General features: G+C 46.8%; 2 protein-coding genes across 2 annotated transcripts in view; one reads left to right on the top strand and one right to left on the bottom strand.

The window, feature by feature from the left end:
* The window catches only part of LOC144792027 (uncharacterized), a 40,011-nt gene extending 37,799 nt beyond the window's left edge, over window positions 1–2,212 (top strand). The window contains exon 3 of the mRNA XM_078666885.1: window positions 2,076–2,212. Within this exon, the coding sequence (XP_078523011.1) occupies window positions 2,076–2,212 (137 nt within the window). The remainder of the gene's footprint in view (window positions 1–2,075) is intronic.
* The window catches only part of LOC144791715 (serine protease HTRA1-like), a 543,465-nt gene that overhangs the window by 410,292 nt on the left and 117,144 nt on the right, over window positions 1–16,029 (bottom strand). The gene's annotated exons all lie outside the window — the stretch shown is intronic.

Here is a 16,029-nt window from a genome sequence, read left to right as displayed (position 1 = left end):
TGGAGTATCTATCCCACGCTTAAAATGGAGATTTCTAATGCCATTGCCAGCTCTTTGGGAGGGGGTTTCCACAGGGTGGCGGTCAGCTTTCATCACGTATAAGCGCAGTCCTCTGCTGGGAGACTTTTTCTCTGGATGGGCAGGATTCTTGTTTGTTCACGTAGAGGCCCACACCGTCTATACTCTAGTCTCGCTGTGACCTGAACTCTTCTCTATATACTATGCAAGGAAACACAGCATGATGATAACCAAACAAAGCATTTGCAATACAATAGGTCTCACATTTACGCAAGTTTAAGCTATTGGTATTGTAAATGACAATGCCTTTTATTTACGTTTTAAAAACCAAAACATAAAAAAGGCATTGTCATGTACAATGCCAATAGCTCAAACTCGCATAAATGCGAGACCTATTGCCTTGCAAATGCTTGTTTTATTTTGCTGACAATTTATTGATTAAATTGTGTTCACATAACTGCGTCCATATTCTTATTTTCTCTGTTCAAATGGTCACCTATCTGTTGATTGAAACTATAAATGAAAGGGCCTGAGTACGAGTGGGTTGTATTCTTCTGACCACTGCATAAGGCCCTTTTGCTCAAGGGTCGGTATTAGAAGTTTGGTTTTCCTTAACGCATTTGATAATTTAACCAGTACCTCAAATAAGTGTTATTTATCGCATCAGATAAATAACGTACCTTGTGGTATTGTTATTTATTAGGTGCAATACATAACACCTATACTTCTAATCAGAGCCTAAGTGTTTTGAACCATATTATTATTATTATTTTTAAATAACAATAACTCTTAAATGAGCCTGTAAATGATCACATTGTAGGACATTTACCCCAGTATACCCCAGCTCACAAAGGATTACTGGTTGGCCCTTCTTTGTTTACTGTAGGGAGGTCTGGCAGAAACTGTGTGCTTGCCGGTGTAATTGTAATGAGTGCCTGTAATGCTGATTTTGTGAGCCTATACATACGTTTTGATGTGTGTATATAGTATTGTTTGACTGCACGTGCCCTATATCCAGGGTCGGAATGGGACAGGAAATTACTCCAGGTACCAATAAGAAAGTGGCCCGCATTAGCGAATCAGATAGCTAAAAAGTGGGCCACATTTGCTAATTGGGATGGTTTTGAACTTGCGAAGATATGTTGTATAGGTGGGGAACTACACACGTTTGTACTTGCGGTGGGCAATTTATGGGGTACTATCAGGGACATCAATAGTAAAAACTGGCCCACCAGACCATAAAAAAGGCCCTGAAACTGCCAAGAAAACTGACCCACGCACTGACCTGACAGAACAACCTTTGGGGCACTGCCAGATTGCACTATAGGCCAATATGGCCTTGCCTATAACCAAGCCAGAAATTTCTACTTTATCAATGCTTCTTTTAATTTAGTTTTCAATGTTGGCCAGTCAATGAAATAGGAATTTAATATAGCCTTGTCTATAGAAAGAAAGGAGAACACGGGCGTATTTGAAAACGTAAATAATATATTGACACATTAAAAATAACTCCTGCAGTTGCTATTGACGAAAGACAGAGTATACGTAATTATGGAAAACACAATCAAAGATGCCTGCTGGCACATCATTAAATACTGCATAACAAGAATGCGCAAAGCTATAACAACCTACTGATATGTTGCTGGTACGGAAGTAGCCCACTAGTTGACCAACGAATACATTTTGCAAATTTTAAAGAGCAGACAACAAAGTTAATGTTCATAGAAAAGTAATACAGCTGATAACCCTAGGCGAGCCTGGAGAAAATGGAAAAGCACACGTGTTTGAACAGGCAAGCCAACGAGATTTCTCAGAAACGACTTCAGACATTTCTCATTAAAAGTCAAATAATCACTGAGCTGTCACTGGGGTCACATTTCTTTGCGATTTGATGCAGAAACGTTTTAGGGGCATCTTTCTCCCGGAATATATCGAATGTTTTCATCTGTAATTCTCATCACTGATTGTAGCTCAATGACAGTCGGTCAGAGGTGGACTGCACATTTTTGCCTCAGGTGATGGTCTATTTACCTTTTTCTGTATTTCGACAAAAACAGAACAAGGATACAATTATTTTGTGACTCCTAGAGAAAAACCTACCTTTATTGGTGGCTACATTAAAAGAATGACCGAAAGAGCTATTACAGTAGGTCTGAAAAGGAACATTCTGGAACACCTTTTGTTGGCGATTTAATAGCGATGTTTGGTTGGGTGAAGAAACCAGTTTTTTCCACCCTGGATGGAATCTGTGAGTGCACCCTTGAGCTGTTCTGGGCATTATTATTTGGAAATAATTTAGAAATAATTTAGAAACAAGGTATTCATGATTTTTAAAAAAAAATCTTTATTGAGGAAGAAATTGCGCTTCAAGTTACGGTATATGCAGGCGGAAGGTCTGCAATCACAGAGGAGATCACATCTGTTACATACATTATATGAACCATCCTATGTAAGAAACCCATTGCATTACACAGAAAAAGAAATTCTGTGGTGAAGCAGGGGGAGCACCCGCGTTAGGGCCCATGCAGATGGAAGAAGGCGCAAGGGGCCCGGAGTGTTTGTGGATAGGGAGGCAGCACCTTACGAGCCAACTCCATCGGCTGCCGCGAGCGGAGTGCTGGCGGGGAACGCGGGAGAGGTTGCAGAGGGCAAGGCGTCTTGGCGCTGGAGATAGGAGACAAGGAGACCCCAAATATCATTCCGGCGGCAAGTCGCCGGCACAAAGTCCCAGAATACGGACAAAAGTGTCTGACAGCGGAAAGTGTCCTCAAGCCAAGCGCCAACCTTGGGTACAGACCTTTGACCCCAGCACATGGAGAGCCTGCGTCTTGCAAGAACGAGAAGCATCACAGTCACCCGGCGAGTGGCGTCTGGGGAGAATTTCACAAAGCCTAGGAGGCAAAGCAGTGGGTCTGGCGTGACAGGCGTGGAGGTAATCTCAGTGATAGCGGCGCACACATCGCACCAATATGCTGAGACCTTAAGGCATAGCCAGGCGAGGTGGGAGAAGTCTGCCGCAGGAGCAGAGCAACGCATGCATCTGTCGCTGGGGATAAGGCCTATTTTGTGCAGCTGAGCAGGGGAGCAGTATAGTCTATGCAAATATTTAAAATGTACGAGATGCAGGCGGTAGTTTGGGGATAAACATTTGATCTGATTACAGCAGTACAGCCAGTCCTCCTGAGAGATATCGCCACCTGGTTCTGTACTCCACCTCGCATGGGTGCGGTCAGTGGAGATGGAGGAGTCCGCAAGCGCAGGGTCGTAAATCATAGGGTCCAGCTTGTGGGGGGAAGTATAAAGAAAGTAGAGGACAGCCATCAAGGGGGGGCTGAGGAAACGTGGGATGAAGCTCCCTACAGAGAGCTCTGAGTTAATAATAAAGCAGAATGTTCATGTGGCCTGACTCAGTTGCGAGAGAAAAGAATGTGTTGCTAGGATAGAGGTCCTACACCTTGGAGAGTCAAAAGCGGGTCGCGCGTTTGACCATACCAGCCGTATGCAGAGGGAGGAATGTTGGGTTATGTGCAATAGGCATGGCATTTGCGGAGAGCACACTAAAGCCAGAATATCTCCGGAGCCATCCCAGGCCCATCGCAAACTCTCCACTTTGTCGATCTCACCGCACGGGGGTTTCGCTGGGGCAAAAAGAGCGGCCTGGAGTGTCCAGGGGGCAGCAAGATCAGCCTAGACTGCTACATGCGGCTGGAAAGGCGTTGGGTGTAGCCAGAAGTGAAGGAAGCTGGCTTGGGCGCCGAGGGTGTAAAGTTTGAAACCCGGGGCACCCAGACCGCCACGCGACAGAGGAAGAGTGAGTATATTATATGTGATTCTAGGTTGCCGTCCCGCCCAGACAAGGGTGAATATGAGTGAGCGGAGTCTGCGAAAGAAGTGAGCTGTGAGAGGGATGGGGACACTAAAGAATAAATAAAAAAGCTTCGGGAGCACCACCATCTTGGCAATGGCTATGCGGCCCGCCAGAGACGGGGGCAGTCATCGCCAGAGTTGGAACTTAGACTCCAGCCAGTCCCCAGCGCGGCCGAAATTGGTCTTCCAGAGTTTGTCCACATCCCTGCTGAGCCAAATGCCCAGGTATCTAGTAGGTCCCGATGCCCATACAAATGGGTAGTCCGGAGAGAAGGGAAAAGTAGCGTCCGTAAGGGGAAAAAGAAAGGATTTGCTCCAGTTAATCTGGATGCTGGAGAGGCCCCCAAAAGGCACCAACTCGTGGACCATAGGGCCGAGATTCTCCTGAGGATTGCAGACATAGAATGTGACGTCGTCTGCATACATGGAGATGACAAGGGCTCGAGCCACGAAGCCGAGGCCCCTCTGGGTGTGGTTTTGCCGGAGCCTTGCGGCAAGGGGTTCCATGGCGATAGCGAATAAAATGGGTGAAAGCGGGCACCCCTGCCTTGTGCCCCGAGCGATGGGGATAGGCTCCATGATCTAACTATTGATCCCAAGGCGGGCTGTGGGGAGGGTCTAGAGAAGCTGAACTTTGCACAGAAAAACTGGGCTACAGCCTAAGAGACAGAGAGTAGGTAAAAAAGAAAGGGTCACTCTAAAGTATCAAATGCTTTGGTGGCATCCAAAAGGGCTGCCACAGCCAGAAGCATGGGATTGATCTGGTGAAGGACGGACGGCCAATTAGCGGCATGAGAGGGAGATGGTGGGAGGCCAGCAATTTGGCAAAGATCTTATTATCAGTATTATTGAGGGACAGAGGACGATAAGAATCGTGGCGCTCGGGGGCTTGTCCGGCTTCAAGGGAGTGTGAGCAGAGCCTCTTGAAACGAGGGAGGGAATTGGCCACATTCAAACGATTCGTTGTTCATAGCAGCGAGGTGTGGGACAAGGAGGGGCGCGAAAGCCTGATAGAAGGACGCTGGGAAGCCATCAGGGCGGGGAGCCTTGTCCCTGGGCAGCTTGTTGATGGCAGCCAGGATCTTCTCCTTGGAGAAAGGTTTGTTGAGATATTCCCAGTGGCTATTTCCCAGCAAGAGACGCTCAAGGGTATCAAAATATTGATCAAGAATGTCTCTGGGGCACAGCCCCAGAGGTGTAGAGTTGGGAATAAAAGTGATATATGAGTCCGCGTGGGGCTGACGTAAAAGATTGGCCAGAGTCTTGCCAGGACAATCCCCCTCACTGAAGCGGCGCGCCCTCACCTCCCTGCCCAAGCAGGAGAGCTCCCTATTGGCCTCGTCATTGAAATCAGTGAGTTTACCCCAGGGCGTCGCAAGAGAGTCAGGTTTAGGGTCTATAGAATGCGAGTAGTCCAAAGCCTTGATCTCTCCCTCCAACCTGTCCAGGGCACCGTGAATGGAGTGTAGCAAACCAGACTGCTTGGAGATGCATTGATCTCGGATCACTACCTTAAAAGTCTCCCAGAGTGTGGAAGGGGAGTCGATAGATCCTGCGTTAAGGTCAAAGTAGTTTGTGACTGCGGTCTGTATTTCATTACAAAATACTGAATCCCGGAGCGCATTGAGGGGCAGCCGCCAAGAGAACGTGAGCGTGGGAATTGAGGGAGTAGCATACCGGGGTGAACGGGGACGTGGTCGGAAACGGTGCATGCCACGTGTTCCACCGAGGTGAGCTACACAAAAGCGCCCGGCATCGCGATCCAGAGGTCCAAGCGGGACCAGCAGCCCTGGGAGCCTGTAATGCATGTGCCCTCGTGCACAAGGGGGCGAGTGTTCTGCCACGCATCGAGAAGTGAGTTACCTGTGAGTATGGAGTTCAGAAGAGGGGTTGCGCGTGGGTGGAGAGCTTCTAACCCAGAGGGATCAAGAGTGGCAGATAATGTAATGTTAAATTCATGCCCCCACCCCAAAGGAGCGCGGCCGGACCCAGAGAAGAGATGTGCTGCCAAACCTGCGCAAAGTATTCACGGTCATCAGAATTGGGACCCTATAGCGCCGCGAGGATCAGTGGTTGTGCCAGGGGAGTGCCGCGCAGGATGACAAAGCGCCCCCCAGGGTCTGCGATCACCTGAGAATGTGCCAGGGTAGCCCTCTGCATCAGGATGGACACCCCCGAGAATAGTTGGAATAGAAGGAGGAGTGAATTTTACCCCAATGTCTGGAGAGAAGCCTAGAGGAGGTGGCGGGCAGCAAATGGGTCTCTTGAAGAAAACCAATGTCAACCTTGTGCTGGATAAGGTGAGCATGTACCAGGTGGGCCTTGCGGTGGTCATTGAGACCGCAGACGTTCCAGGTCCAGAGAATGGTGTCCATCATGACGCTGTGCCGGGGGAATAGATGACAGATAGGGCCAGATGTGCTATGGGGACCATGCACAGTGGAAATGGCAAGTGCAGTGTAAAGCTAGATGTAGCAGATATTGTGTTACAAAAAAGAACATAAAGCAGATCAAACAACAAAGCCTCGGAAGGAGGCAACAAACCCAAAGAACGCAACCCCCCCACCATCCACTCAAACCCCCCCCAATTAGGCTGATGAACCAACCCCACCCTCCCGAGGAAACCACAAATAGGGAAGGGAGACTCAGTGTCCAGGAAGGGAATTATCCTGAGGAGGCATGGTTTCGCCAGGCGTACACCCCTGCCATAGAGACAGGGTGGCCAAGCCATGGGTTATTGCGGACAGCACTTTGATCCAAAGAGCACAGTGGGGGCGTCTGAGAGACAGGATGCGGGTGTATAAAGGCAAAAGGTGTGGCAGGAATCCTGACATGAGGGCATACGGAGGGTCGTGGGAGAAAGAAGGTAAAGAGGAGGTTAGTACCGTAGGAGAGGTGTGTAGCCCCACAACTATATCAAGCCCCAGGGCCCAAAGGACAACGAGCATGAGCGCAACAGTGGAGAAGAGCGACACATGCAATAATTGAAGCAAAGTGGAAGTCAGCCAGGGAAGGCAGCATTACACCAGGAAGTACAAATTACATAGACACAATAGCAGAGGCAGGAGTCAATCATTATCACTCAGGATGTCGTTGACAACGGCCTGGGAGCCGGAAGGAAAAGAGTGTTGTGCCTGGTCAAGTTTCTTTGCATAGGCCAATGCAGCCTTCAGTTCCATGAAGATCTGTACCTTGGAGCCCTGCTTGACACGCAGCTTAGCGGGGTACGCAAAGGAATAGGAGATGTCATGTTTTTTGAGTATTTGCTTGGCCGGGGGGAAAATGCGGCGGGCAGCCTGCTCCGCCGCCATGTAGTCAGGGAAAAAGGCCAGGGAGTTCCCCTGATGACGGATTTCCCCCTATTTCCTGGCCGCACGAAGAACAGCGTCTCGGTCCCTAAAGTTCAGCAGCTTGGTGATGATGGGGCGAGCCGGCAGACCAGGAGCAGGACGAGGACCAAGAGAGCGGTGAGCGCGCACGACAATGAAAATAGGAGAGAGGACGTCGCCAAAGAGATCAGGGATGAGCTGCTCCACAAAGTCTTCCATTTTGGAGATGTTGGAGGATTCGGGAACACCACTGATGTGGAGGTTGCTCCTCCGGGAGCGCGCCTCCAAATCCTCATTCTTGTTCTTGATCAACTTCAGAACCTTGTCCATTTTAAGAAGCCTGTGATTGTCTTGTATTGTGGCATCTTCGGCATCCGAGACTCTCGCCTCAACCCGAGTCAAGCGTGTGTCATGCGAGTCAGCCCGGGCCTTAACAGTGTCCAGTCGGGCTGACAGCTAACTGAGTTGGGGAGCAATACCAGTGACTGTGGTATTCACGTCCAGCATGATGGCCTTCAAGTCATCTTCTCTGGTTGGGCAGCATCAGTCTGGGCGACCGACTCGCCCACGTCAGTGACTGCCCCATCTTGGCGTGTCTGCCGGCGTTGATCGAAGGCGAGCTTGGGTGTATGGGGTCAGCTTTCCCCATGCTCAGGCACAGTCATGTAGATGGGGCCGCCGAGGGTCAGGAAAGGCGAGGCGGCAGCGCAAGGCGAGGCAGACAGTGGTAGTGCTAGAGATCGCGGGTCACCCAACCAATAATTTCGCCACTTCTGGCTTCGGGCCATATACTTTACTTTATCATATACATTGATCAGATGACCACACAATCTACTACCAATAATTGTGAGTTCCCTTTCGATGACTTCCAGTGTACCCAACTTACCATCCACTGTTATGGGTACCTATGACCACGATGGGTCAGGGAGCTAGCTGTAAAAGGAAAGGCAGCAAGATACAAACCCCAACTTTTTGTACTTTATTTCATGAAATGACCACGGACAACTGAGAAGTTTTAAAGGTTTATCTTAGATTTCAGATTCTGCAATCATACAGTTTATAGTAATGAGGCAATCTATAATCAGAATAACGAATAGCACATAACCATATAGGAAGAGTATACAGGTAACCATCTAACCCTATAATGAGGGAATTCAGAAATAACGGAAATGAAATTCAAAGGAGTGTACTAAATGCTAGGAATTTTATGCACGTTTTTAGGATTTTATCATTAGGTCATATTTCGAGAGAAAAGACACGGGAAACCTATACATCTAGTGAAGGGTAGAAAAGTGCAACACGCTATAATTCTAACGTTATTACTTCGATTCAGTATTTAAGAGAAATTTGTAAAACATTATTTAATTCATAAACAGTATGGAAAGAGTTATACTAAAAAGGCAGGGGAACATAGGAACACACTATGAAATGCAAACTGTAAATGGCTTTAATGAGATGCAATGATTTGCAGAGAAAAACATGGAAAATTAACATATGCAAAGGGTATGTCTTTATTGAAGCAAAGACAGAAAAATAGAAAGGTGCAGTTTTAAGAACTCAGAGCGATATTTACCTAGACTGGTGTGAAAACCAACCCTGGCCACGGGTCAGTTAAGGACAGGAAAAACCCTCAAGGAACGATAACCCTCAGTGGGACAGCAGGTGCAGAATGGACACCCCAGGACAGGACAGGAAACCCAGATTCGGATCAGGACAGGACCACCAGGACACGACCAGCACCCGCAGTTCGGAAGCAACGCCTGCGCTCCACCCTCTCTGCAGCTATCAGTCAAGACCCCGATTGGGTCAGCGAATTCCCCAGCAAAGTGCTCCGCCAGCACTTAAGGTTCAGTAAAACCTTCAGAGTCTATGGTCAAATTTCGGACAGAGAGCTCCGCAGCACCTCTGTATCAAGTCACCTATTGAGTGCGTTGGGTCAGTGACAGGTCAGCTATTCAGACAAGTCGGACAATTTCTCTAGCTAAACCTAGGCTAGATATACTGTTTTGGGACAGGGTACCACCCCCCAAATGTTGCAAAGTGTCAGAATCCCCAATTTGGATTGGTCCTAAGGTAGGATTTGGTTAACACACCAATCAGAACAGACTATTCTAAGGCCTACTTTGCATCCTAAGGTGCCGCCTAGCAAGATTTTGGGTTCCCACGAGAAGTCGCAGGGAATACAATGGAAAGATATACAATGTATTCAAATAGGGTTCAAGTTAGGCTTTCTCGCTGGGTGAAGGTGCATCTTCCCATGCAGGCTCTGGCATCAACCTTCTTTGGCTTGGTTTCAATGCCACCGCACCATCGACTGATTCGGCGCAGTAGTGCCCTCCAAGATGGACTCCCTAGCCCCATCACCCCTCAGTGCCGAGGATACATGAAAAGTAAGCGAAAACAAATTAGTACATGGAAATAAACGAAGGCATTATATGTCATATTTTCGTACTTCACGTTTATCATCATAAAAATATACTATGCAATTTAAATATTAGTGCAATATATAACGACACGAGAGCAACAGCACAAGCTTCACCACGTTAATACAGGGAAAGGCCATCTTGTGGCTATTACGCATGCGCACCCTTTCCCTCCAAAACTATCTCTACGCAAAGTCACGTGAGTGTGACTGACGCATGCGCAGAAGAGGAAAGTCAAGCAGCGGCCATTTTAGGGACAAGAATTAATCGTATTAGTAAAACACATAAGCAAGCATCTCTATGATACCCACGCACATTCAAAATACATAAAATTAGTAAAACAAACAATTGAAGTTACGAGATTATAATAGATTTTCGAGGTTCTTGACTCGAGCAAGTCGCGATGCGAAATCTTGCTCTATCAGTAGAAGAGACCGCGGCCGTGGGAGGCGGATTGGGCAATGCGGCGAGTGTAAGCCCCGGGAAGGAGACTGATGAGGGTCAAGAGCCAACCGATGGTTCAGGGCCGCAAATCCAGGGCCCGTGCAGGAGAGCTGCAGTAAGTCAGGCCCCCCTGCGACCAGAAACATAAGAAGAGTTGGCGAAGAAGCGCTGGGCTGCTCCAAGTGAGGCACACAGTCCAAGAAGCATCAGCAGGCAACAACAGCGGCGCCTGGCATGGGAGGCCGTGCGGGGCAGGAAGCTGACGGTAGCAGTGCAAGGAGAGGCAGACAACCAGTGTCCGGCCGCCAAGGCCAGAGTACTCGCAAGGCCAACCCAGCACAGGGCGGAGAGAGAAGACAGTGAGAGTCTGTGAGGGCCGCCACACGCGGTGAAGAGCAATAAAGGCCGCACAGCCGGTCCGCAGGCCTTAGAGAAGGACAGGTTCCAGCGTTGGAATGCCGGTGCGCCGGGGGGTGGTGGCGTGCAGCCAAGAGGCAGCCGTGCGGAACCCCGCCCCTGAGTGACAGCGGTAGGCGCCAACTCGAGGAATATAAGACCCAGGGCCCGCAGTACGGCGTGCCCGCCCCCTACCCCGCCACAGGGAGCCCCCCGCAGCAGTGCGACTCACCGGGGTCTGAAGAGGCTGGGCGGCAGGCTGGCTCCGATGGGGCGGTCCAGTTAAAGTGGGGCGTTGCAGGCGGTGAGGAAATGCAGCGACACCACAGGAGCACAGCGCAGGTACCAGCTGCACACTAGCAGATGGGCCGAGTGGCCGCACCCGGACACAGCAGCAGAACTCGGTGCAGCGGCAGAAACGTGGGCCCAGAGGGGGATCGATTGACGGCCCCAGGTGAGGAGAATCAGGGTGGCATGGAGCAGGGAGGCAGCTCCACCAATGTCCTCAGGATCGTGGCGGATTAAAGGCTTGGCCGGCAGAGCCCACTCAAGGTACGGTCATCATGCAGCCGGCTAAGCCACGCCCCTCGGGTATTCATGATTTAAATGTAGGACATTTGTGAATAGCAATGGCACAGATAAACTGTGTCTGCCCCTTCAATTTAAGAGCTTAACTGAACAACCCATAATTGTGCGGATTTTGTCCTGAAGTAAATTCAACTGACTCAGCTCTGTTATGATCTTCTAGGGTGAATGTGATCATGGTTCACACTGGGAGTCATTCCCTGCTACCCCTGCTCTATATGGTTTGTATAACTTATTGGTCCCTTCCCATTGCCTATGAACAGGATCCATGCATGGCTCAGATGTACTATTCTCATTTGCAAACAAGTGATGTCCAGTTTGCACACTGACTATTTTGTGAATGGGAATGCAGACCTGAGAACAGCATAATCCTGAGAAAGACCTAACACAGCATAAAAAGGGAAGACTAGTTATAGGAGAGTTTGGAAGATTGGTTATTGGCGGCTGAGGCACAAAACATATCCAGGGAGTCATCTGGGTCAGACGTGCTAAGGGACCAATCACAATAGGACCCAGAGGGAAGACCGATGGGAAGAGGATATGCCATAATGGCCATAGCTGCCAACTTTGGAACTGGTATTCTCAGTAAATCACTAAATCACTTTGTGCCAAAAAAAAAGCAAAAAACGAATGTGTAATGCAATTTCCAGCACAATTTAAAAACCAGCAGTAGCAGTGGTCAGTTGTCTTGTGACTGCTTAGTTACCTTGCTTCTTTTTCATGGTTCGCTCACTGTTACTCCTTGCCTGCACATTTGTTATATTTCCTTATTCCTTCCTTTTTTCCTCCATCTTTGCAGTTTCATTACTTTTATGACTTCCGGCATTCTGGGGCTTGCTGACTGCAGTGATCCTGTTCATCTGCAGTACCATTTTGATTCATATTTATCCATCGTTCCCCAGTCTTTGCAATCCTTTGGCTGCATAACATCCACATACCAGGATATCTTCCGACGCAGTCTTCATGCTGTCCAGGTAGCATGAGGTATACCGGTACTCCTAGGCTTGTTACCCACATATTCTCATTCTAAACCTGGTATGTCCTTGACTGGAGTACTTTGTTTGTGTGGATCCAAATTACAATTGTCTGTATTGCTAATGTGCCTCATAAATCGTCCAATTAATCTGTATTGTGGTGAAGTGTATGAGCTTCATGTCCATGCCTGCTGACATTCACATCACTGCCACACCAGATTACTTCAATGAGAAGCGATCTCCTGTGTTTCTCTCTCTCTCGCTCTCAAATCCTTATCCCAATTTTCCCAAATTGAGATCACAGATGCTGAGTCTACAATCCCACATTTGTTCAAGCGGAGAGCCTCGGGGATTAGCATAATTAATCCAGAAACGTTTTTCGTCATACTAATAAATATTAAAAAATTGAGACCACCAATGATTTGCTTTAAATGTAAAGGACAGCAGACCTCCATTCCTGCATTTGCATTCTGAAGTGAGAATTTGTTTTTTAAACCAGCCGTTGTCCATTAAAAGGGACAGGCGCTGCTTAAAAAATGTTTCCCGTTTGTGAAGACATCCAGGTCAACAGGCAGGCCTATGGATCACTGCCTGCTCTGCCCGAGGCTGCCATCAGGATTTACAAAGTGGAAGATGTCCCACAGCTATTTGTTTTTGATTCAGATACCATGTCCTTTGAGGTGTCGGTATCCGAGTATTAGTTTGTGACCTGTGTTGTGTTCCCATATTATTGATACCTTCCTCTCTGGATCACAAATATGAGGGACGTTCCCCTTTCATTGCCCCCTCGCATTTTTGATTTAGACTGGATCGCAAAATCTTTTTCATGAGTTTGAAAGACTTTTCATGACTCATATAAGAGCTTTTGTAATGAAAAGCCATCCATGAGCACTATTATGGCTGCCAATCCTGCTTATATTTGAAAGACATTGACTGACACCCTCTTCTTTTTCTGTGCCTTATCAATCATCAACATACTACTATTCTGGAATAAATCATCAACTTTTATACTTCCTTAATTAATGCAATAAGCACATGGAGAGGTGATACAACTATTCATTAGGATAGTGTTACTCCATTGAGAGAGAGGTAAACGACGTTTATTTAGACCATAGTGTTTAAAACCATAGACAAACTCCATTTTCCAATTGCTGAATCTTGTCCTCATTAAACATGTTTTCCTCCACACTTTCCTTAGTGTGGCCATTGGGCTAGGTAGACCTCAACTCCCGTCTTGCAACTATTACACCAGTAACACAGATGTTGGAACAGAGATTCCATTATAAGTACTCACATTTTTTCCCTGGTTCTCGCCTACTAACAGATTGCATTTTGCTGCTTGATAAGACATTCTAAAGTTGGCCCACCTCCAACACCTTCTGCCTGAAGTGATCCTAAGCTATTTCAATGCTACCCATGAGGTCAATTGATGCCAGGACTGGTGCAATACCAGTTTGTCAAGGGCTTTTATTGGAACACAGAAAATCACTTTGTTAAGATAATCATGTTAGAGAGGACAATCTTGTTTTCGGATTAGATAATTCCTCCCAAAATTATACAAGAGTTTCTAAAGTAAGTGTATTCTAATAGTACATTTAATAACATTTTTTTCTGAACAGTATTCTAAGATGACGAAATGGAGCACAGAACATGTCAATGTAAAGTCTGTGAAGTAAACATTCCCTTCCCACTCCATACCTATTAGATCTGGCTACAACCAACTTGGCTCGAGCAATCCTAAAACCTGAACTCACCCCAAAAGACTCCACTGTCTTAGTTATCTGGGGAACAGTGTTCAGGGGGTTGGAAGTTTATGGCAGGCTATTGCCAGCACAAACAGTCAAGACCAGAAACCCTTGACTATCAGGATACCTTTTTCTGGATGCATTTACTCCATATACAGGCCAGCGAATCTTATATCAATAACAAAGATGAGAGGAGGTGATGGACATACATATTTCTTGCATTATGGCAACACATACCTGCCTGGTATTACTGGTTGTGCCTCATTTTAGCCAGCAGAACTGTATATATCAGATTCACCATTCCCTTGACTCAAGTCCTTACCATGTTTTTTCAGCACTTTGAACATATTTTTCCAGAACCTTTATCGGAAAGCCTTCTCAGTGACTGAACTGACAAAGTTATATTCACCCTCTTTAAACATATCTAGTCTCCGTGCAAATACCCATAAATTAACTGCGTGCTTCTAAAAAGCACAAAACCAGCCGGATCTCCATTTATTTTCTCCTCTCATATTTTAGTCATTATCCCTGCTAGCACCTTTCATAGTATTCTTATGCCAACATAAATTAATGATAGTTGGCTATATGAACCACATGATATGAGCTCTTTATCACTTTAGCTATACAATAATATAACCTTAGCGCCCTTGGTGGTGGGTGCTACCGGTCATTAAAGGCCTGCTTCAGCGTTCCTTTAACAAAGGAGCAGGCCTTTAATGGCCAGTAGAGTCTGCTAGGAAGCGTTCTAAGGCTATTAAACATTCCCACCCTAGAGAGCAGAATGTTCTAATTAGTAAATCAAAGGCCTCAAAGACCCTGTGGGGGTGGAAATCCCCTCGGCTCCGTGAGGCCATTGTTCACAGCAACAGTTGTGAACAAACATTGGAATGTTGATGTTCCTGGCTTCTACCAGCCATTAAAAACACGGAGCACTCCATTGCTCTCAATGGAGCGCTCAACATGCTCTAATCTATCCTACATTCATTGGGTTGATTCAGGCAGACAGTCCTCCCTGTGCTTCATTATACACAGGGAGTAATCTAGGCACAAGTAAATCACACAATTTTTTTTTAATTCAATCCAACTTTAAAAAATATTCATCCATGCCAAGATATGTGATATACCTTCTCAAGTCATTATAAAATTAATACTTTTGCCTATTGTTATTGTACCTTCCAGGCCTCCAGAATTAGTGATCTAAAAGTTTTAAAGGATTCTGCAGATGTCAAGTTCAATTTTCCACCTCTCACCTTCAATCTATATTTAACCAAATCGAACACATAATTAAGGTGCCCTGTCCAAATCAGATGAGCATCTAAGTGGATTTTTAGTATGTTTCTATTTAACTGAAAAAAGTAGTTGTCATCCCTATTGGAAGCATGTATGTTATGACCATTATCCTCAATCTCATTACTGTACAAAATGTATCTTGCTGCAACCTCACAAACCTTTTCCACTTGAAGAGACACTGAGGCATCAATCCAGGTCAGGTCAGAAATCATCTTGCTTTCAATGAAAATGAAACAAAATGCATCCTTCACTTCAGTTTCTGTGCAACTCTTGAATATTCTACTCTGTTATCCATCTTTGTTAATCCAAAGATGGCAATGTAAGAAAGCTGAGACCCCAGTGACTCTTCAGTAGATGGCAAAGAGGGCTAAAACAGGGTCAGGCTGGAAATACCAACGAGCCTTGGCGATTATGTCGGACCGGGCTGAGGGGATGGGTGGGGGGGATGGAGGTGGGGCGAAGGGGTGCTGCCGTCAAACACTGTTGCTGTGCTTTGTTACAGGGGGTCGATTTTGCAAAAACAACCCCCTGTAACAAAAACGGCCCCCACCGGGAAAATCCCTCATGCCCGCTACAGCCAGACTGTTCGTTGGTAGAAAGAGACAACTGTCAGGATCCGTGGCTTTGGCTCACTGTCCTGTGGTCACAAGGTGTGCTACCCCAAAACTCTAAATTCTCTAGGACTGAGTTTATTCTGGAGAAAGAAAGGATTGCAGTACTCCTGAACTGTTAGTGCCATGTGGCAGAAGGCTGTGCGTCTCTGGAGGACACACAACGCATAAGAACCTGAACACACAGTACATTTAACATTAGTCCACTGAACTCTCGCAATGTCAGAAAACAGCAGCCTCCATTTGAAGTTATTCAAGTATAGTAAGTAAGTACATTTTATTTGCATAGTTAATTAAAACAATCGCAATTCCTCATTTAAAACATTTTCTACACACAATACGTTTTT

Source organism: Lissotriton helveticus, chromosome 11, assembly GCF_964261635.1.
Source record: "Lissotriton helveticus chromosome 11, aLisHel1.1, whole genome shotgun sequence".
In the NCBI taxonomy this organism is placed as follows: Eukaryota; Metazoa; Chordata; class Amphibia; order Caudata; family Salamandridae; genus Lissotriton; species Lissotriton helveticus.
Note: the sequence above shows the minus strand (reverse complement) of the source record. Positions and strands in the feature narration are given on the sequence as shown.